Genomic DNA, 22768 nt, shown 5'->3' with positions numbered 1-22768 from the left:
CCTGTGTATTATGAAGTATTGTGGGTGGTTTCAAGAATTAATATTCAGTGGATTTCTTGATCCAGAACTTATATTTTATTCAGATGATATGTGGTTCACTGTGTTGTTATGTAAACATCCAAAGTAACATAAGAAAATCTTCATATTGTTCATCAAGTGCCACCACATGATTTAGAACTTGGTGTTTGGTGTGCATTTAGCATGTTGTGGATAATTGGGCCCATGTATTTTTATGACATAATAAATTATGAATGTGAATGTATGTGAATAACCCGCACTCTTTGGAGGAGCTTCAGGAAAATATTAAGCATAAACTTTCTGCTCTTCTTCTGTAGCAGCTTCAACATATATGTTGATTGAAGCATGCTTAGAAACAGAGGATTTTCACTGCAAGACTGTTGTATAAAATAAGGTAAGTTAAACTACAGCAGAAAAGTGGAATATGAATCTACAATCTACGATCTGTATCTCTGTGAGAAGAATGCCACAGAACTAGTTTAACAGTAAACTGTTCACTCTTGTAGAAACAAGTACACAGTAACAGAATAATTCCTGCCAATCTTGTATTAATTTTTCAGGAAGGTTGAAGTGTACAAAAGGAGTTGGCCGGTGTGATAGAGGCATGGATCTCACCCAGTACAGTCGCCCTATTCTGTTACAGGTCTGTACTAGTTTCTGTTAAACGTTTTCATACTAGAAGTATGTGTATGCATTCACTTCATTATGAAACACCAGTAAAGAAGTTCTGTTGTGTTCAGTAAAAAAAGGAATTCTATGAATTTTCTCTGTTAGCAAAAGACACATAACAAGTTTCAGATATTTATTTACAATGAGTGGTACAATCTCTGTGCCTCCCATTGTGTGTTACATCTTACACATACACATCTTCATGACACAGCTTTTTGAGTTTTCTATGTTTGGATTTTCATCTGATAAGATAATTGATTTTTGGTGTCAAACTTAACAGTAGAGAGAAATTTCAACTATAAATGTGATGGAACATTAAAGGTTAGTTTGATGGATCAGTACATGTAAAATGGTGGAAGCAGTGATATCTGAAGGTTAGAAATTGTGATGGGACATGGTGGTCTAAGGAAAAGGCACTGGACTCGTATGTGACAGACGTCTTGGTTTGAAGACCTACTAGGTGAGGGGTAAATTCTTCCATCAATTCTGACAAAGTTGAAACTTTGTGAATGTGAGGAATATCATATCATCACCATGGTTTGGAGCACATGTTAAATTATAGTTCTCCTCTGTCAGCCATCATCATCATCCTACAACTGGGAAAAATGGTGTGCCTCACAGGAGAATCTGGCTCATGAATGGACCTTACCAGTGCCAGTACACTCAGAGGTCAGACAGGTCAAATCATAGATGGAGATAATATCAGAAGCAGCAGCTTTGAGTCAGGAAGAAGATTTACCTTCCTGTATATAAAATAATGACCTTAGATATATAGAGACATTTGCAGTCATTAGTAAACTGTGTTGCCATGTATCAGTGGTCCATACATGGCTGCTATTGTTGTTCCAAATAACAGAGGCACTTTTACTGCCTTATGGTATTCACTTGGTTGGGAATTGAGAAGGAGAAAGCAAGCAAACCCAGAGGAAGGCCTGCTTATATTGTCTGTCTATGATGAAACTTCTTTCAAATAAAAAATTCAAACTTTGTATTTGATTTCTCTGGACATGGGATTGAACTTCTCATATGACACAAATTCTACCTATATTCACTTAAACTAAAATATAATACAACACACTATGCTACAAGCCAGAAGGTCGCGGGATTGAATCCCAATGAGGTCATTGGATTTTTTTTTCAATTTACCCAAGCCTTCCAGCTGCACTGTGGCCCTGGGGTCGACTCAGCCTCTAACAGAAATGAGTACCAGGAATATTCTCGGAATGTTCTTGGGGGTAAAAGGTGCCTGGCGCCTAAGGCTGATAACCTTACCGCCATCCATGAACTGATTCACTAGAAAATGTGGGAACCTCAACATCTCTCAACCCTATGGGCCTCCATGGCCTGTTACAGGGATACCTTTATTTTACTTTTTTTGTTTTCCTTGGCACTACAGCCCCAGTGGGCCTAGGCCTACCTCCATGAACTTCTCTGTTCACTTCGGATTTTCTAGATCAGCTCGTCACAAGGCCTCTACCTGTACACAAACACAGAGAAACGCACACACAAACTAAACATCCATGTCCTGAGTGGGATTCGAACCCACGATCCTGGTTTCCAAGCGAGCGAAGACAGTACATGCCTTAGATCTCTCGGCTACCGTGACCGGCCTTTATTTTACTTACAGCACATGATTTAGTCCAGTTAACTGTACCAGCATCATGGCGTCACACTTGAATGCAGAGTTTTTATGACTCAGTGGTAAATTTCAAATTTTGTGTCCTTTGCGAACTCTTTTTGTGGCACTATTACAGTTGTAAGGAAAGCAATACTTATTATGAAGAGATGGTGTGTTGATATCGACAGGATGGTAATAGTGAAGTGTTTACAGGAAAGTTGGCAGCAGTAATTCCAATTAAATTCCGCTTACAAAATTTCTACAGTACCAGTGAGATTACTGCTAGTATGCCGTAAAACAGCGCTGTCTCAAGGATTATTTCTCTGACATTCCTTTACTCTTCCTCACAGCATTTCCCAATGTACCGGGAGTCAGATGCTGAATGCAGTGAACCTGACCAAGCACCTGAAGATGAGAAGACACAGAAATTTCGTGAACGTTGGGAGTGCCTCTCAAAAGAATCTTCAGAACAGGTTTGATCCTGTCCTCAGATAAATGCTGCTTTTTCTTCATGTTGAAAAGAAAAAAAAAATATTTGTGTGTGTGTGTGTGTGTGTCATGAGTTTACCAATTTTTATGAACTGTGGTATGAATGCCATTGTTGGAGGCTACTCCAAACTGTAGTTTTTATTTCAACTCATGGATATTTTAGTTTTTTAAAAACAAGGTGCTAGTACTATGTACCACTTCATTCCACCAGAAAGAAATCACTTTTGATAGAAATAGGTAAATCACTACACTTGTTTTTGTGAGATACCTGCTTGAAATTTTGAATTGGTTGCTGGATATCTTGTCTGAGATCTTTTTATTGTTTTGCTTTGTTTTTCCAAGCAGGTGCAAAGACAGTACTTTCTGGTAGGCTATGACTGCTCCTTTTATATTCACATCAAATCACCATTCATGATCATCTCTCCATTGTGTTTGATACATATAATCTTTGTAGTTTGAAACAGGGTTTGTAAATCACCCAAGAATGACTCAGTCAAGTCATGGTACCAGCTGTCCCTTGATCTGTGTCTCTGCTATGGTTTTCCAGCTGTTGGATCTCTTGAAACCTCGTCTTATTGTGACGGGTCACACTCATCATGGATGCCATATTACACACAGAGATGACATTCATGAATGGACCCTCCCATCATTCAGCTGGCGGAACAAGGACAATCCTAGTTTTATGCTTGTAAGTATAGCTTCAGATTATGGAGCCAGTTCCAACAGTAAGATGGCCCTTCATGTGTTACAAGGAGCAAGGGAAACATAACACACCAATTTTAATATTAGTGATAAATATGAGGCAAAATCTGCTTGCTTCATGTAGCTTTTCTTTCTAATGCATTCTTTTCATAAAACATAGGAGGAACACGTAGCAAGGAGATTGTGTTTGTCTGTACATTTCATCATGAAAGTTGGTGTTATTGGTCTATACTGAAAGTTGTTAGAAAACTTAATTCTTATACTTATATTACTTTACATTACCCTACACTTCATGTGCATCTCCATGTCTCTAGTATGTTCTGCATGCCCCACCTGTCTTATCCTTTATTTGATCATCACAATGCTAGAGGGTGTACAAGGGGGAATGTGTACCAGTTCACTGTAACATTCCTTCTGAACTGAGAGATATAGGAATGAAAACCAATCACGCATGTTGAGTGAGTTGTATGATTAAGACTTTGTGACCTGCATTTCAGATGTTCAGTGAGGGTGCTGTAAATGGCCCAACAGATTCACATCTCTATTTGATTTCAACACAAACATTGTTAAGCAAGTCGAGGGTAACTGTAGGCACTGCAGCTCTCATATGCCAGAAATGTTTTAGAAAGTGGTAGCCACTGATGTCATGTACACATCATGCTTGATATACTCCCAGAAGAAAACTGTCTCAGGACGAAAAGGTTGTGTGAATGTGGCCGCATGATAGGCCCACCCCCCACCAGTCCCTTTCTCTGGAAATGAGCAATGTAAGATATCTATCACTATCTTTTGGAAATGTGGAGGCACTCAAGCTTGTTCAAACAGTGCATCATTGGGACCATCATCCTCTGCAATAGACATGAATAATTCCTCCAATTAATCTAGGTACACTATGCCAGTTGGAAATCTTTCAACAAAGAAAAATGTCCGAGATACTTTTTGTTTGGACAAAGCACAAAATACATGCAACTTTGAATTGTCTTTTGTATATTCAGCTATGTTATGAGGATTATTGCTACCTCAGAATCTCAGATTACATCAAGTAATGTTTCCTGATAAATTGATTGCGGTTTTGATCACTGAAAACAATTTTGTCTATAAAAAATTCATCAGCATCTTGAAAGGAAGTCACAGTAAAATGTGCAGGGTACTTATTTTTCCTGGGCACATATGTGTTCTGACAGTCAGAGCCTGTAACTTGTAATTTCAAACATTTCCACAGAATTTTGAAGATCATGTCTAGTTGATCTCTGGTCTAGAAAACCGAGATTAAAACCTGTGGGAATCTGTTGCGCTGACCATGCGACATCCTATATCCGCAAAAGTGGGCACTAACTTTGCTGACAAGCGGCGGTCACTTGGTTGGTATACTTCACTTGTGGACTAAAAAAGCCACTGATGTCTAGTTGATGTGCATGGCCTATGAACAAAATCCAACCATACTTTACCCACGTAAGCTTCAGTGACTGGTCGCCTCCTTGGGCTTTTCCGTTTACAAATGCAGCCAGACTGAGGGAACAATTTGTACTATTTACAGATCAGTGCTTTTTTGGTGGTTCCCTTTTGAACACCAAATGAGACCACTTTTACACTGTAGTCTCGAATCTCAGCTTCTGAAACATCACAAATTTAGCTCTATTTGAAATATGAGTTTTAGAACTGTGATAGTAGTGCATCAGGTGGAAAGATTGGAATTGTAAATGGCTTGAATTATAATCTTGATCATGAAACCTACTGAGATGCATTTAGTTTTAATTCCAGTGCCTTTCAGTTTATAAGCAGTGTTGCAGTAAAATGGTATACATTTTATGTGTACACTATGATCTGGTGAAGAGTAGAAATTAGAATTTTCTCATGCAACTTTCTTAAGTCTCCTGTTGTGCCCTACATTTTGGGTAAGACAGGCTGTCTGTTTGCCTGTACTTTCCTAGCATTATATTGTGCCTCCAGTGCCAGAGGTTTTGACATCCCTGTCAAAAGTGTGCTTCAGGCCTGGTCCATGCCACCTGCAATGAGTCTGAGTGTGAATCACCATGTTTTAGTCCACTGCACTGCGGAAACTACTCTGGAGGACATGCATCTGGTGATGGGAATTGCCCCATGTGTCAGAATGAGAAAGCCATTCAGGAACTTGGGATCATGGAAGGTCTTTCAAAATGTTCTTGAAACCAAACACAAGACTGGGACAAAGCCCTTCTACCACTCACAAGGAGTTAAACAGTAGATGTCTTTTCCCAGACCAAACAGAGTTCACTTACAACCACAACACCAACCAAAAGTAGATTATGCTGTCAGACTGATGATCACAGCAACCTTGTCATTCCTGTAGTTACTATAGGATTCTGACAGTGGTGTATAACACACAGAGATATTGGGTTTTCGGACTTTATCCATCGTCCTGGTTTTTAAGATAACTAATAAAAACACGACGTTTCGGAAGCTGGATCTGTTTCCATCCTCAGGTGGTCCAGTGATTGAGGCTAGCTCTTTCTAAGGGACCCAACAGAATACGTGTTTTTCTCTCACCTGAGGATAGAAACAGATCCAGTTTCTGAAACGTCGTGTTTTTATTAGTTATCTAAAAAAACCAGGACTCTGGATAAAGTCCGAAAACCCAATATCTCTGTGTTGTCATTCCTGATTTACTATTTGCATTGTTTATCCTGGTCTGAATAATTTAATATCCCAATTACCTCTGCCATTTATTCTTCTGGGCAATTTCAATGCCAAAAATATTCTCTTGGATTGAAGCCCTTGCTGACAAACAAAGCAGTATGTATGTGCTGGTTTTGCTCAATTCCTGGAAACACAGGAACCAATATGCACTTATGCCTTTGATCAGGAGCCTCATCTGCTCTGGACCTTGACTTTTCTAGTCCAGGTTTGGCAGTCCATCTTGAATGGACTGTTTTTCCAGATTTACATGATAGTGACCACTACTCTGTAAATCTTTTTATTTCCACAACTTTCATGATTGTATTCCATCTTCCTAACTGGATCATCAGGTGTGCTGAGTAGCTTTTGTCAGTGACTTCTGAACACTGGGAATTCCATCCATTGATTCTGTGGTAAAGTATTGCGTGTGTACCCACACATGTGTGAACATAATCACTTAAGATAGTATGGATTCTATGTTTGAGTATTTTTCTTTACAGGCAGTTTTTACTCCAAACAACTATGCTGTTTCTAAGTGCCCAATGCCGCGGGAATCCACAGTAATCGGCCTGTACATGTTTGGAGGAGTTCTCATATTCTTCTGGATAACACTCACTTACCGTCGGTTATGCCGGCGCTCACGATGGTTCAAGATCAGCTAGGAAGTTGCCACCTTTATCAACTTCCACATTCTTTTGTGTATATACTTTATACATAAACTATGATTGTAGAGGAGAGGAGAGTATTTTTTTATTTTGCAAAGTACAGAATTATAATGAGAGCAAGAGTAGCATTACATCCTTCATACATCAGCAAGAGGCAAAGTGGAATTTGTTATCGATCACACAGTATGTTTGTATCATGCTTTGGGCCAAACTAGGTTATTTGTTGTGTAAGTGAAAGTGAGTGTGTAATACTTTGATCAGAGGTGTTATTAGAAGGCATTGAAGTTTGAGGTGTTCAGTTCATCTCAGCTGTTATACACACATAATTTTGACAAATATTGTGAGATTTTAAATTGCTGTATCTTCTCCATTAACACTCATGTTTATAACGTTTTTCACCGGTAAATTCATACCAAATATGCAGTGCTTTGGATTCAGGAAATCCATCCAGTAAATGCTTGGATGATACCTCAAAACAGATCATGGCAACTTTCCTCCTTGTCCTTCCCAACTCATCATACCCTTTGACCCTACATAATGTCATCTTCCTTCCACGTCCTTTCAGTTCATTATTCACTAATGATACCATTATTCAATGCCTTATATTTTTAATTACCAACAGCATCATTAAATCATCATCATCACTGGCACAACATCCCTTTGTGAGCCCTGGCCTTCCTCAGGATTGCTCGCCATTCTGTTCTATTCGATGCTACGTTCCTCCAGTTCTTTACACCCAAAATTCTTATGTCCTGCCACACACATTCTTCCCATCTTAACCTTGGTCTTCCCCCTCTCCTATTTCCTTCTGGTTTAGCATCATTAAATAAAATGAATAAATATGACAGTATGTAACAGATGCAGTTAGCAAGACATTGTTAAATAAATCAATACTACAGCTTGAGTATATTCAGCAACCCTCAAGGTATTAACAAGAGCTCTAAAAGCATGTAATTGCATTCCCTAAGTCCTAAGCAGTTTTGTATATCATCTTCAGAGTATTTTTACTTATTTCAATCAGTATTTTCCAGTAATCACGAATTGTGATAATGTGCCAACTATTGTCCCTGTGTTATGTATGACAAAAGAATAATGTGAGCTAGTGTTACGAATGTAAGCTATACTGGATTAAAAAATTGTATAGTTACAGCTGATGCCTCAATTTATGGAGTGTTCAACCTTTCTGACCTCTGTTCTCCTTGACAGTGATGAAAGAGTCTGTTTCTGAGCTCAAGATGTTGTAGGGTGAATTTTGCTACCCCTGGTGCCTGGCAGGAAGATCTGTAGCTGAATGTGAGCCTGATATTCCCATCATCCTTGCTCTTGCATCTTTGTCAGAGGTGAGGGAATGCATATAGTTTTCTAATTATCCAGAAATTTTTATGGATTTTACCTGTCAAAGAAGACCTGTATCATGGAAGTTGAGGTGCCCTGTGGTTTAGATAGCATTAGCAACTCTTACAGCCATGAAAAGTCACTAGGTTCAAGATGCCAGGCATAGTATAGCTGTACAGTTTTGTGATAGAATGGAGACTTTTGAAACATTTTAATTAATTTTATCAAGGTATTTTCATCAAATAGAATAAAGTAGTATGGGTTAAGTAATAGGCTACTTGGTAGGTTAGTTACCATTGAGCTGTTCTTTTATCTAGACATTTGGTTAGAAAAGGAAAACGTTTTAATGCAGTCATAAATACTTCTGAATGAAAGAGGGCTTAATTTCATAAATGTCCTTCATTCTACATTAACATTATAAATAAATGAATGATAAAATAAGTATTAAATGAATAAATAAACAAGTACATGAAAGCAGTTAACAATACTTACATCTCTGTACAGCCATGCTATTTTTGAACTCTGGACATTCAGTTCACACTTGCAGCCATTGGATGAAAATGTGTCCTACTGATAACCAACAGCAATTAGATTCATGGAGACCATGATCAGGCACTCATGGAAATACAAGTACTGTTTCAGTGAGTTTATATNTAATTTGTGCAAGAAACTGCTAAGCAGTTATTTGTAATGTAATTATGTATGTGAGTCAATCTGTTTTAATGTATTTTGTTTCTGGGAAGTGGTCTGTAAATGTATTGTAATTCTAGGTATTTTCTGAATGTGATATATTGTACTCTTGACTTGTCTTACACTCTGCTTACTAAGATGTATGGGATGCATCTGTATATATTTATCTATGTATCTGTCTATTGGCTGACACCCATCATTCTGGGAGGAGGTGTAAATTGGTGTGGCATTTATTGATTATGCCAAAAAATAATCAAATGTCTAAATTATAAATGTGGTATGTTTTCTTTTAATTACTCTGAAAAATGTGTTTTTGCTTTTATTTGTGTGTAATTGCATAAAGCTTTCTACAGTAATAATGTATTAGCTTTCTAAAAGTGTTCCCCAATTCTTGTCACACTTGTAAGATCCTTACAATAAAAATTTTGATCATTTTGATTGATGGAACTCAGCGCTTGGACTGATATAAATTGTATTATCTGAAAAGATTTGTACCTATTGATGTGTAAATAAATGTTGATTCATTGTAAGTGAACAGTTTATTAAATCATAGTGAGTGTGCTCCTCAAAATTTTATAAGAAATCCATTTCTAGGGCAGAGAAGAAAGACATATGATGCTTTTTGGAGGGCATTAGATAGTTGTTATTATGGGGAGGTAAGATAACAGAACTTACCACAAATTCAGAAGTTTATTAACTCCAAAAGTAAAGTAGCATGTAGTTATTACTTTATGTTATAAAGTCTGTAAATGCAGTTGTCAGATAAAGTTTTTATGGGAAGATTGGCAGTACAGGAATTGCAATAAACATGCACTTGTCATAATATGCTTCTGTTTCTCATCTGCAGACATTTTCTGAAAGGAGTGAAGCTGATTTTGTGTACCTTGCTTCCTTCCTGCTTATCTGCTCTTACCCTTCTAATCTTTACCCATCCTCCTTGTAGTGATGTGGCCTAGGATATGTGTTGACCGTTCCTTATGTACTCCCCTGCCTCTGAGGCCTCTAAATGTTTCTGGGGTAGGAGTGGTTAGCTACCATCTTGACCTCTTGCTTCTATAATGGTGTGGTGGCCACATCAAAATTCAGTTCCTGAACCTTTAAGTTTCATTTTGCATTTTTGTAGATTCCGTTTTGACAGTTTCTGTTCAATACAAGTCAGGGGAGCAAGGGCATTCATCATGCCAGTATTGGGTATTTGTGAATATATATGTTAATTTGGTTTATGGCATGGGAAGGAAAAGATTTCCTTGTTTCCTTCTTTTCTTGGTGTAAGATAAAAGTGATCCAGGCAACTTGATTTGGTGGTCCTAGGACAATTTATTTATTGTAACTCAAGTGCGTTTCATGTGTGTATTTTCCTTATGTTATTTTTGTATTTGTTAATAACTTGGCTGTGTTGAGGGTACAGGATTGTAGCAGCATGTAGGCTACCCACAGCAGAGGATAGTTCTTATGTTGTTAGTGTATTTAAATAACATCATTGCACGTTAGTTTGCTGTCCCCACATTTCCCCACCAGTATCCATTTTGGCTGTTTATTTTCAAGTGGCCATACTATTTGATGATGGTTTGCTGTCTTGAATCTGTTGTGTGCTTTTGTAACTGATTTTCTTATGTTAAAGTCATCTATTTCTGTTCGTTTTTGTTAACCCAACATTTAAGTGCTGTCATATTGTCACTATAGTTGCCTAATTAAATATCTCTACATTGTTATGTCAAGTTTACTGTCCTTATACCTGTCTTGAATTCTGTGTACAGTTTTGGACTTACTGTGTTGGCATACACTGATATTCATATGCTATCTATCTTTATAGCTTGTATTTGGCTGTCTCCATGCACCCTGGGGGAATCTGAAACCAGCAGTTAAATCAGAGATGATATTGACATGCCTTTCAATCCTTGTGATCTGAGGGTAATGATGAACGGTGGGGTATGCTTCAGTCAGAATCCACTACCAAACTCTCTTGTCAATAAAACAAAATACAAAACAAACTGTGGTTTTGTTCTGCAAGTGAACAATACTGACCCAGCCACCGCCGCTTGTCGGCGAAGTGAGTGCCAACTTTAGCAGATAGAGGGTGTTGTGTGGCCAGCGCAACGACTCCTCACAGCTGTTAATTTCGGTTTTCTAGACCAGACTTTTGTTAATAAAGCAGACTTATGTACATTTTCCTGAATGTAGGGAATGCCTGCCAGGAGTGGATCAGCCCTAAGTGCTGGAGGGACTGGGCCACATCATCACTTATGCCTCTATGTATAAAAAGCAGTTTGATGAATTTCTGATTTATTTTGCTTCATGTCTTGCATAACAGGTAGCTAGATGTCTAATGTAATGAATTACCTAAGGACACATTAATTTAGGAATGTTTATTGAAATTATCAAAGAGATGTTTCAGAGCGTGCTAGGTCAGTTGCACCATTAGCAATTTGTACTCTTCAGAGTCACCACTGCGAATGCCACAGGCCTACCCGACATTAACTGTTTCACACATTTGAGTAATACAGGATGCATTAGAGTGCCAAAAGCAGGAGGTTTCTACTTTCAGTTTTGGATTACATCTGATATTGCAAAGAAAATTATGTTTAGATCCCCCAAAGACATTGCAGGAAGCACTGAAAGTAGCAGACAATTTATTTAGAGGCAGAAAAGAAGTCGGGTACACTTTTTACTTCACACAGTGAAGACAGTGAACAGAGTCAAATGAGTAAGGGAGCTATCAAGACAAACTGACAGTGAGATCTGTTAGGACAGTTTACGTATGTAATACCATAAATTATTAAGGCTCAGGATGTCCACGACAGGGACATAGATGATTTTCTGGGAACAGCGTTTACTGTGTTCATGACAGTTACAACTTTCTCTGTGATATTGTTATATGGTATGGAGTGACTATAGACGGGGTTTTGGATTGGATGTTGGATTCATTGACCACTTACAGGTCGTAACCACAAATAATATATCACTATCTCTACCTCCACACTTCACAAATTCACACTAAGTCTTTTCCAGTCAGCAGTCTTTTTACTAGTAGTTGCCTGGTAACGGCTTCTAACAATGGATAGTCCTCTGCTTCCGAGCTCAAGACCTCTGAAGGGCGGCTCTACTCCAACTGCCTATTCCTGCTCCATTTGCCCTCCTTATAATCCCTAGGAACGGGCCACAATAGAAAATCCCGTTTCCAACAGTACCACTATTGTTGTATGTATATCCGATCCCACGAGATCATGTTTACCGAGCCGTTCCTTAGCAGCGGTCGTCTTTTCTTATTGAAATCATTTTCCTAGCAACGAATGTTGTTTCGTTGTTTGTATCGCGGTCGCTGCCTAGTCACGGGTCTGTACGCCATAATATGATCCCCAACTATCCTCTGCAACGCAATAAAGGGTGTCAACAGCGCGGATGTTTCGGCCATTTTGCGAGACAGTCCCGACGTAGAACAGGTGCGTCTTGATCTGATAACCAGCAGCGAGAAATTAAATGTGAGGCTCTCACAAAACCGAAACTTACCCCAGAACCTCACTCCAACTAGAGCTTTTCCCGAGGTATAGACGGGGTTACGAATGCTGCCGTTCATTGCTAATAAATGGAAAGGTTGTGCTATGTGAAGCAGGGTAAACCTGCATTTAGTCTGCTCCTACCCCAGTGATGGACATAGAAGTTCAAGGGAAATTGGAAAGTTCTACTATAAATATGGGGGCTTCTTTATTACTGCTGCGGCCTTGCGCAAGTGATTTACTCATTATCTCATTGTTTTGAGTACCTATAATATTTCAGATAATTTCTTAGAAGTCGTGATATCGGAAAGTATTTTCTTTTTCGATAGGAAAAAGTTTAACTACGAATTTGCTATTTGTAAATTGCCTACAGCAGTGTATGATCATTTAGGGAATGGTTTATTGAGCCAAGGCGAAGGAAATTTTACTTAAGAAACGCTACTTCGACACTGTACCGACAAAGCTTTGGTCTACTGGGCGCAGCAAACGGAGTAGACGAGCTTATTGGACGTCTGAGAAGCACGTGAAATGATCACTCTGCGCTCGCTTCGACGTTATCAGGGCTCCTAGTGACAATTCATGGGAAATATAGTCTACATCTTTGAAAAGAAGGCCATTTCGTCCCTCAGTACATAAATTCTGAGTTTATTGACTCCACATTTATTCCTTAATGGGTTTACATATGAGCAAACACCTTTGGTCCGTCCACATTACTCGTGCTCGTGTGACTCGCTATGCTCGCTATGCTCGCTAGTAATGTGGACGATATGACAAGTCACGAGACAAGAAATACGCGCCGCACGAGCCACTGGTTCGTGAAGCTCTGCTTGTTGTCGGTACCTCAAAGGGGTTCGCGACAAGCCGCCCGAGTCATGTGGACGATGACGAGCCTTGATCATCGACTTTCTGCAATCGTGCGGAACATAAAGTGGACGATGGCCAGTTGCTAGGGATCTGAGCGTAAGTGCCAACCGCTCTGCAACTGGAATAGCTTTTCGAAATGTGCTGTCAGCCTTTGCTATCTTCGGTCCCACCAAATTTATTAGAGCTTCAAAATCGGATGGGACATACGGCAAAATGTCTTGAAATGTAAATTTTCCACTGCCAAGTCCTCCAAGAGATCCATTCCACTGTAGATTTCCCGACTTTTGTAAACTGTGGTCATCCACCATATGCGTTTTTTATGTAGTTTCTTGCGTCTTCTTTCTTGTTCCTGACCTGACAGGCGTATCACTAGGAGACTCGCAGCATTCACTGCAACTTCGTCCATTTTTAATTTTTAATTGAAAAACTATAACCAATAAATTAAAATACGACTACAGCCTATACACACTACGAGTAAGTATACGGATCCTCACGTGCCGAAGCCTGGCGAGCAACTGAAGTAGTGTGGACCAAGATTTACGAGCACAAGCCTGGCGAGCACGAGCACGAGTAATAGAGCTGCTCGCTCCTTCATTCCAGATGCTTTTTAACTAGGCAGGTGAAAGAATGTTAACTAGTTAATTATTTTTTTTTTTCTAAAGAAATAAAGTAGGTTAAAAACTGATACCAAAAATCACGAAAGTCAGCTCTTGGATAAATGCTGCAGCCCAATCTCAGTTATCTCTACAGCGGACGTATAGTCATTCCGTTCTGTGTCCGGTAAATGTGGCTATCCAACTCTCCTTGCCGTATGTAACTCGATTTCTTGCTGACTGAAATGAAACATAATCTCTATTATCTGAATCGATGCGGTATATCCTTGATTAAGTATCTCGATGCCATCCCACGAATACATGATTCATAGCCCCACAAGATCAGTCTAGTTATACAAGCAGTTCTGGTGTTCTGTTTCTTTAATAAGGCAACGAGAACCGTAGAACCATTGTCCCTTTTCGTACGAATCTACCACTGGTATCCATAATTTCCGGGACTGGTGCTGCCTTCTGGTCAAAAACTAACTTTGGGCCGACCGACCACCATCACCCTCGAAGTAGTCCCCTTCCGCGTGTATGCACCGTTCCCAGCGCCCTTACCGTCTGTTAAAGGCATCCTGGCAGCTGTATTCTGTGAGGGTGTTCAGCACCGCCTCAATCATCTTAGATGTGTCAAAACAGCGGCCTTTCAGTTTTTTCTTCAATCGGTAAAAAAAAATTGCAAGGGCCAAGGCAGGTGAGTATGGGTGGAGGGCGACAGTCATGTTGTATTTGGTAAAAAATCTCCTGGTGAAAAAGGAAGTGTGAGACGGTGCGTTGCGGTGATGCAACAGCCCGTTTCTTGTCGCCAAAGTTAGGGGGAAAGTCTTCGCACATTTTCATGCAGTCTCTGTGAAAAGTCACATTAGTATGCGGAATTGACTGTTTGGCATGCCAGGACAAACTCTTGTGAGCAATCCCCTTGAAATCAAAGAAAATGATGAGCGTGCTCTTGACTTTGCTCTTCACATGTCTCGCCTTTTTCGGTCTCGGTGAGGTTGGATTTTGCCATTGGGAGGATTGTTGCTTTGCCTCAAGGTCATAACCGTAAGTCCAGCTCTCGTCACCAGTGATGACCCTGTACAAGAAGGTTACATTGTCGGAGGCGATCTGACGTTGATACGCTGCTGCTTCTGATCAGCTGTCAGAATCCTGGGCGAAATAGCCCGTTTTTATAGACTGTAAGGAAACAGAATGGCGCCTGCAAGAAATCCTTATTTAGTTTTCGGTTTGATGATGATGAGTAATAAATTAGCGTAGGTATTCGTATTAAATTTGGTATAGAGATAGATCATAAACACAAATATAAATCATGTGTGAAATTATCCATCAATAAATGAAAAATAATCTTTGCCACTGTGCGAAATTTGAAAGTTTACCACAGATTTAACGTAGACAATATGTGTATTTATACAGGCCTGCTAAGTTCTTCTAAAAGGAAAATAATAATGATGATAATTATAAAAGTGATATTGGCATTAGAGCGGTCTGGTATATTTACAACTGCAAGCAATAAAAATTCGACTCGACTAGGATTGTACTATCCCGTAATATGGAGTGACTCTAGACGGGGTTTGTGACTGGATATCGGATATTGGATTTATTAACCACTAACGGGCCGTAAGTACAAATAACTACAACACTACCGTTATTTCCACACTATACAAAATCACGCTAAGTTATTTCCAGCCTGCAGTGTTTTCATTAATAGTTGCCTGGTAACGGCTTGTAACAGTGGCTAGTCCTCTCAAAGTCAAATTCATCTTGCGACTGACGGTCTGTCAGCAAGTCTTGGTGTCCAGCCCCATTTGGGGCTCATGACAAGATATATATTACTGTTTGACAGTTACGGCCTTTGCTTTTTTGGAGCGTCCTCTCTGACGAGAGGACGGGTCTGTCTTTTGCATATGCTGCTGGCCCTTGCCAGTGCAGTCTTTCTCGGGTCCGAGTCCCTTGGGACTCGCGACCATATTTTAGTGTCTCAGATTTGAGACTTCCCTCTTCGTCGCCTCCTACGTGCTAGTCCTCTGCTTCAGTTCGCCTTCTTATAACCCCTCGGCAAGGACCATCGTAGAGTCCGCTGTTCCTAGCAGTACTTGTGTTGTTGCATGCATATCCGTTTCTGTGAGAACGTGCTGCCTTCTATTCTCCTTTATTAAAATCTGTTGCCTAGCAGCGCACGTTGTTTCGTTGTTTGTCGCTGCCTAGAAACGGGTCTATCCGTTACAGTATGTTATGTCCATCTGCGCACTGATCCAGCAAGCAAACCCCCGAGCTAAATTTAAGTTTGTTGCTGAATTATAAGTTTATAATTTCGAAATAAGAATCTGAGAACACAACGTTTAGTAAGATTGAAATTCTACAACAGGGAACCCCGATCTCCTTGAAGATTTATAAAGCAACTGTATCACTATTCTTTTCGATAGTGCAACCGCATGCGTAAATATAGACGACCGGTTGATTCACTGCGCAGTTCGCGAAACCTTATACTGCAGTCTAAGTGTAACCTGTGTGTCCTGTTCCAGTGTCTGTAGTGAGGAGCTGTTCACTTCGCGGTGTGCCTGTCACACCACGGCGGGACGTATCAGATGGATGCAGGATCGTGACACAGTCGTTTTTGTCATTTTCTGTGATACGTTGCAAAGGAATAGGAAGATAAAGAGAAGAAGAAGAGATTAAAGTGAAGAAATGATTTCTACGGCGAGTATTCGCGGCAACGTTTCTTCCTCTCCCATCTGAAAACAGGAAGATTGAAATACACAGGAGCAGTCTGCCAAACTTCCTGGGTATATTAATCAAGTGACTCGGAGTAAACGAAAAGTCTTTTTAACCTGAGACTGATTCGGAAATCTTAAGGAGTCAGTTTGAAATTAAGTTAAAACTGTACTAGTAATGTGGGTGTCTAATGAAAAATTTCACAATAATTTCAATGTAACACCAGAGTAAGCATTATTGAATAATGAGACATGTCAGAGAAACTGTTCAAAGTGTCAGCCTGAGATCGACTGCACATTTGAACAAGGCGTATTATTCTCTTTTCCTTCTCTTTCTTTCACTTCTCCTGTTTTTTTTCTTTTCTCCTCCTCCTCCGCCTCCTCTTCCTCTTCCTCTTCCTTCTCCTCCTTCAGCAGGGTCCTGGCCCTATACACAATTTTACGTCAAGAGGCTGAGAATTCTGTGATACTGCGATTGCGTGCCCCTTCCGAACACTAGCAGCGTGCTGACAATTGAAACATTATTTCTTTTTCCACTTAGGCCTATCGTATAATATTCCATCGGATGCAATGGCTATGTAATTTGGGACGTAGAATAGTAGGGCGATTATGGATGTCGGATGAGTATGGTAAGAAGTGAGATATTCTCCTGGGTGGACTGAGGAAAACGCCTATGATCCCCAGTCAGGAGACTAGGTCACCCGTCACAGAATGAAACGGGGTAGCTCCTTGAAGGCGGGACATGCGTTTAGTCGCTGAGTTAGTAATACGCTCGGTAAGACAGGGCTAGTCGAATGCTATACTGTGATTCAGTACTGAGGAAGTTTGAGGAAGCGGTAACGCCTCTGACTTGTATTCGGGAAGGGGCTGATTCGAACCTCGGCTGAGATACTAAACATCCTGACTGAGGTTTGTTTTGGATTTCCTCACTAAGATCCCGAGATTAGGCCGCGACGTCTTCTGTTTGCATCCTTTTCAGCTCATTACTCTCCATCATTTCCCATGACAATTCCCATTTCACATTCATTAACGTATCGTCTGACGCCATGTACGAGGGTAAGTCAATAAGTAAGTTACAAATGAATATAGAACTTAAACAAATAAGAGTACTGATTTGAAAAGTCTTTCTATTTCTCAACATAATCTCCCTGTACATTGAGGCACTTGTCCCATCGTTTCACAAACCCCTGAAAACCAGCAGCATAAAATTCTTTGGGCTGCTGACGGAACCAGGCGTGTTGCTCTTGCATGACAACGCGCGTTCCCATACTGCCAACAAGACAAATGAAACGCTGCGAAATTTTAAGTGGGAGGTCCTCGAGCATTCTCCGTATAGCCCCGACCTTGCTCCAAGCGACTTCCATTTGTTCGGCCCTCTTAAACATCACCTTTCGGCTGAACATTTTCCCGACGATGAAGCTGTAGAAAGGGAAATCACCGCCTGGTTCCGACAGCAGCGCAATTATTTTATGCTGCTCGTTTTCAGGGGCTTGTGAAATGATGGGACAAGTGCCTCAATGTACAGGGAGATTATGTTGAGAAATAAAAGCATTTTTCAAATCAGTACTCTTATTTGTTTAAGTTCTGTATCCATTTGTAACTTACTTATTGACTTACCTACGTAGTTAGATACTAAACAGCGTCGTTAAGCACCCAACTCGAAACATCCTTCAGCTTTTCGGCGCTAAAAGTAAACTACGTGAGAGCTCCATGAAAAGTACATGCAGAATGAAGAGAGAAAACTGTCTGAAATATATTAGTTACACAACTAAAAGAAAACACCGCACTGGGGTTCAAATGTCGGCATGACGACTGGATAAACTGGTTAAGAAATTACGGGATAGTATACACGTTAGACAACAATCACTTCCAGTTAGTTTTCAACTCTTTTTTCACTAATCGTTCTATCGTTCGACGCTGTAGAGCTTACACAAGCTAAGAATACGCTGAAAATCTCTCAAGTAAGGAGTGAAATACCTAAGGTATACAGTGTACTTTGGAAACGAAACCGGCCGTGGATTTTAAACTGCAATGAGGATGATTTTGGAAAGTAAACCTCCTAACCTGTGAAGCGAGCAGAATTGGCCTTATGAGTTTGAATGTTTAAAAATAAGTAGTACCATGTATAAAGAACTCCTTTTTATTGTAGAATATTTTGAATTTACTACTGCTCCAAATATTAGTCACACTATATATTTTGAGTAAATAATTACGATTAAAGATCTAATATACCGAAAAGTATGAATCTTCACTTTGGATTCTCCCACGAGAGTGTCAGTTGATTTTCTTTCTATATTGCTAGTTGGGCTTTTGGGAATTTTATTTAGAAAATGTTGGAGTTAAATTGCAAGAACGGGATGTAGATGTACCTTTCTTGCCTGTACTTATACATTCAAAGGAGAAATCAACTTCTTTGAAGGAGCCTGAAGCTTCACTAACTTGCTGCCGAACGACTGCTATTTCATTCCATTCTGAACCAATTCAATACATCACCTACTCCCATACTCAGCTTTTTAGGATGATTTTCGGTGCCGAAATCTTCTCAAGTATCTTCATCCCGTGGGGTTTTGTGACCTATCTATATATCTATATATGTGTCTGTCTGTTTGTCTGCCTGTCTCTTTATATTCCCATTGCTCTCATTTGGAGCATAGGACATAAGTGAAAGGCTTCGTTTCACTTCCGTTTTTCAATCTTAGACAGTCAGTAGGACTCCTTGGACGGGGGACCAGCCTGTAACAAGGCTGCTACTTACACAGGTCAGTGCAAATAGAGAATAAACGCAGACGAACATCCATGCCTTTAGTGGGATTCGAACCCATAATCCCAGTGATCGAGTGAGCCAAGGCATTTCATGCCTTAGACCGCACGACCACTGGGATCGACATGTTCTAGAATAGTGCTACACGTATAACCCATCTCCTCCCATCATCATCATCATCATCATCATCCTTTATTTAGTCTTCTTAATAGTATTAGTTAGATATTCGAAATTATGAAGCTCTTGAGGGCGTCGGTCTAATTTTTCGACTATTTTTTCTTTTGCTTTGCATTTCATAAGTCGAAATATTCTTCTCAGCATTTTTCTTTTCTTAGAACAACGGTTCCGAACCTCCTTCAATCTGAGGCTCCTTTGCTCTGAATAAACGACTAAAAACGTGAATTTTATATATGAAAAAAATAAAAGAACCTTAATTGTATTTATGAAGTAAGTTCTTAATTAAATTGTGTGTTTGTGATTCAGTGTGTCCCTTTGTTATTAACTTATAAGTGTTATACATTTTTCGAAGGCTCCAAGAATGCTTCAGGTCCATTTGAGGTTATGTCTCCAACTTCTTGAAAAGATGGAGAGTGGGAGTCAAAGTTTCACGCCCACATAACCGATTAAAATTTTGTATGTTGGGAGGTAGCTCTAAGCAATGAAAGACACGTAGAATGGTTTCAAATTCAGAACAAATTCTATGAATGTGTTTAAGAGTCCATAGTGTCTCGATTGCACAAGTATTGACCTAAACCAGGTCATGGATACAACGTTTGCTTGACTAAGAATCAGGTCGCGGGGGAGTGCTACTGCTACAGTTCATATTTGGCCGGAAACGCCATCATTGGATGGGAAGCTAGACTGCAGATCGTTCGGTTGCTGCCCGGCGGAATGTAGACTCCAACTACGATTCTTCAGTGCGATTCCTGTGGCCACAGAGATGCTACGTGTTCGACTTGGTCAGCCTAGACTGGTGAGGCTTTGAGAGAAATCAAAAAGTTGGCATCAAGGAGGAGAAGCCGCCAATTCTGCAGCCATTCAAGAACTTCCCAACATTTTATGGGACCCGAAGGTTCGTTACTGTGTTCACAAGAACCTTCCAGCAGTCTCTATCCTGAGCCAGATCAATCTAATCCATATCATCTCATCTTATCTCTCTAGGATCCATTTTATATTGTCCACCCACCTACGTCTTGGTCTTCCCAGTGGTCTCCTTCCTTCCAGCTTTTCCACCAATATCCTATATGCATTTCTTATCCCCCATTCGTGCTACATGCCCTGCCCACTTCATCCTCCTTGACTTAATCAATCTAATTATACTTGGAGAAGCGTACAAGTTATGAAGCTCCTCATTATGCAGTTTTCTCCAACCTCCTGTCACTTCCTCTCTTCGGTCCAAATATTCTCAACACCCTCGGTTGAAGGTAGTCTAATACGGGATTAAATTATGGGCCGAGAAGAACTGAAGTCGCTGCTGCAGATGGTGGAGCAGTAACTGCTTGCTACTATGTATATTGCGGTGTTAGTGAGAGAGTGTGTTAGCCATTGCCACGTTTCCTAAGCTGATTTCCTGAGAATCCCTCTGAGGTTAACCAGAAATCTGACCTCACTCCTTACTCACGCGATCTATCCACTTATATACGTTACCAGAGTAACAGACATTTAATTTTTGCTGGGGATTGAGTGAGGCCAGCAGTTTAGCAAATCACTGGTACAGCAACGGGCTAAGAGATTCACGGCAGCTTCCATACTGTCTCTGGGGCCCACCCGTTCTCCCAAGTATAAGGGGCGCTTTGCCCCGAGGATGAAGCCACAGGGGCGAAATGCCGACCACCTACCACCATCTAATGCCAAGGTTAAGAATGTTGGGGCTATACATGTACGTCGTCGCTATGGCGTAATGATTAATTAATCAAGCACAGGGACAACTTTAGATTTTAGTTAATGAATTAAGGGCAAATAAACCCCATATTCAGAGACTCTACAGTGGATTTAGCGCCAGGCTAAAGGGTTGAAGTGGAGTAGGGTTTCCCGCGTTCCCCAATCCACAACAGTGGCTCTAGCAATGAGAGATGTGAGAAGACTATCCAACTCTGAGGCATGCATTTACAAAACTTATAGTAAGTAGGCCTATATCGACCATTATTATGTGAATCCAATTGAAGTGGTTAAGGCTCGGGTGGAAATCCAAGGTAGTGTGTTTGTGGATTGCGTTATGATCTAATTGTTCTGGGCGAGAGAGATATCAGTGTAGCAGACATCAGGCCGGTTCCCTTACTTCATCCCCGCAAGCCATACGTCTTCATAATGGCCAGCGAAGTATCAGCTTGGTCCACCTGTACCAGCGAGCTCGACGGGCTGCAGCCAAACTGAATTTGTTGTCCGAGATCGTAAAAAATCTTAGTTCATGGATCTGTGTATTCCGAGCTTTTCGATAAAATGTAAGCACACATTGATAATGGCAAAATGTAATGTGAATACCATATTGCCGCTGATGAAGTGGATGAATATGTGAGCTAGATGAAAAATAATAGAGCTATTGGTCTTGATGGGCTTTGCTCTGAATTATGGAAGATACTGCCATACGAGTATATACTTACATACTCATTGAGCTGAGCCCTTCTTGAGGAGTCGCCAGCTCTGCAGCTACTCAAGAACTTCCCAACATTTTATGGAACCCGAAGGTTCATTACCGTGTTCACAAGAGCCCTCCACTGGTCCATATCCTGAGTCAGATCAATCCAATCCATACCATCCCATCCTGTCTAAGATCCATTTTAATATTTCCCATCCACCTACGCCCTGGTCTCCCCAGTGGTCTCTTTCTTTCTGGCTTTCTCACTAATATCCTATATGCATTCCTCTTCTCCCCAATTCACACTACATGCCGTGCCCAGCTCATCCTGCCTGACATATGAGTATATATTTAATGAAATTCGAAGCACTTGTAGGTTTCCATAAATGCAGATTTCTTAATCATTCATCTAACTCGTAACGATTAAGGCAGATTAGTAAATATAGGTTTCCCTACTTTAGTTGTGATTAAGATGTTTTCTGGAATCCTGACTCTGAGGCTTCACAAGTGGACAGAAAGGAACAATATTTTATCTCAGTTACAATTTGTTTTACTTAACGGAAGAAGAAATGCGGATAATATGTTTGTGATTAAGGCCATAGTTGATAAATGTGCGAAATTCAAGAGGGGAAGTTTATTGATGTTTACAAATTCTGATAAAGGCATCGATTCTATTAATATATAACTGTCACATCACAAACTTAATGTGAAAGCTGTGAGTGATAGGATGGAAAACTGTGTCAGTAGCGTGTAAGGGTGAAAGGTTTTGTGTGAAGATCAGAGGAAACATAAGAATGTACTTAATGTATTTATAGAAGATGCAGTTGTAGTAGTGATTTAAACTGCGATACGGGAGCCATTTCTTGCTGAACTGACGCCTGCAATCAGTCATCCTCACTGTGGGAGAGGTCAATCAGTTCCAGTCA

General features: G+C 40.2%; 1 protein-coding gene across 12 annotated transcripts in view; it reads left to right on the top strand.

Annotated features, from left to right (window-relative positions):
- The window catches only part of LOC111869262 (metallophosphoesterase 1), a 28615-nt gene extending 21727 nt beyond the window's left edge, over nt 1-6888 (top strand). For all 12 annotated transcript variants that reach the window (XM_023860652.1, XM_023860650.1, XM_023860649.1 and 9 more), the window contains 4 exons: nt 579-661; nt 2656-2778; nt 3342-3482; nt 6652-6888. In XM_023860652.1, the coding sequence (XP_023716420.1) occupies nt 579-661; nt 2656-2778; nt 3342-3482; nt 6652-6813 (509 nt within the window). In that variant the 3' untranslated portion in view covers nt 6814-6888. The remainder of the gene's footprint in view (nt 1-578; nt 662-2655; nt 2779-3341; nt 3483-6651) is intronic.
- Nucleotides 6889-22768: the final 15880 nt, after the last annotated feature.

The sequence above is a fragment of the Cryptotermes secundus genome, unplaced genomic scaffold, assembly GCF_002891405.2.
Source record: "Cryptotermes secundus unplaced genomic scaffold, Csec_1.0 scaffold18, whole genome shotgun sequence".
In the NCBI taxonomy this organism is placed as follows: Eukaryota; Metazoa; Arthropoda; class Insecta; order Blattodea; family Kalotermitidae; genus Cryptotermes; species Cryptotermes secundus.
This window is presented reverse-complemented; position numbering and strand designations above follow the sequence as displayed.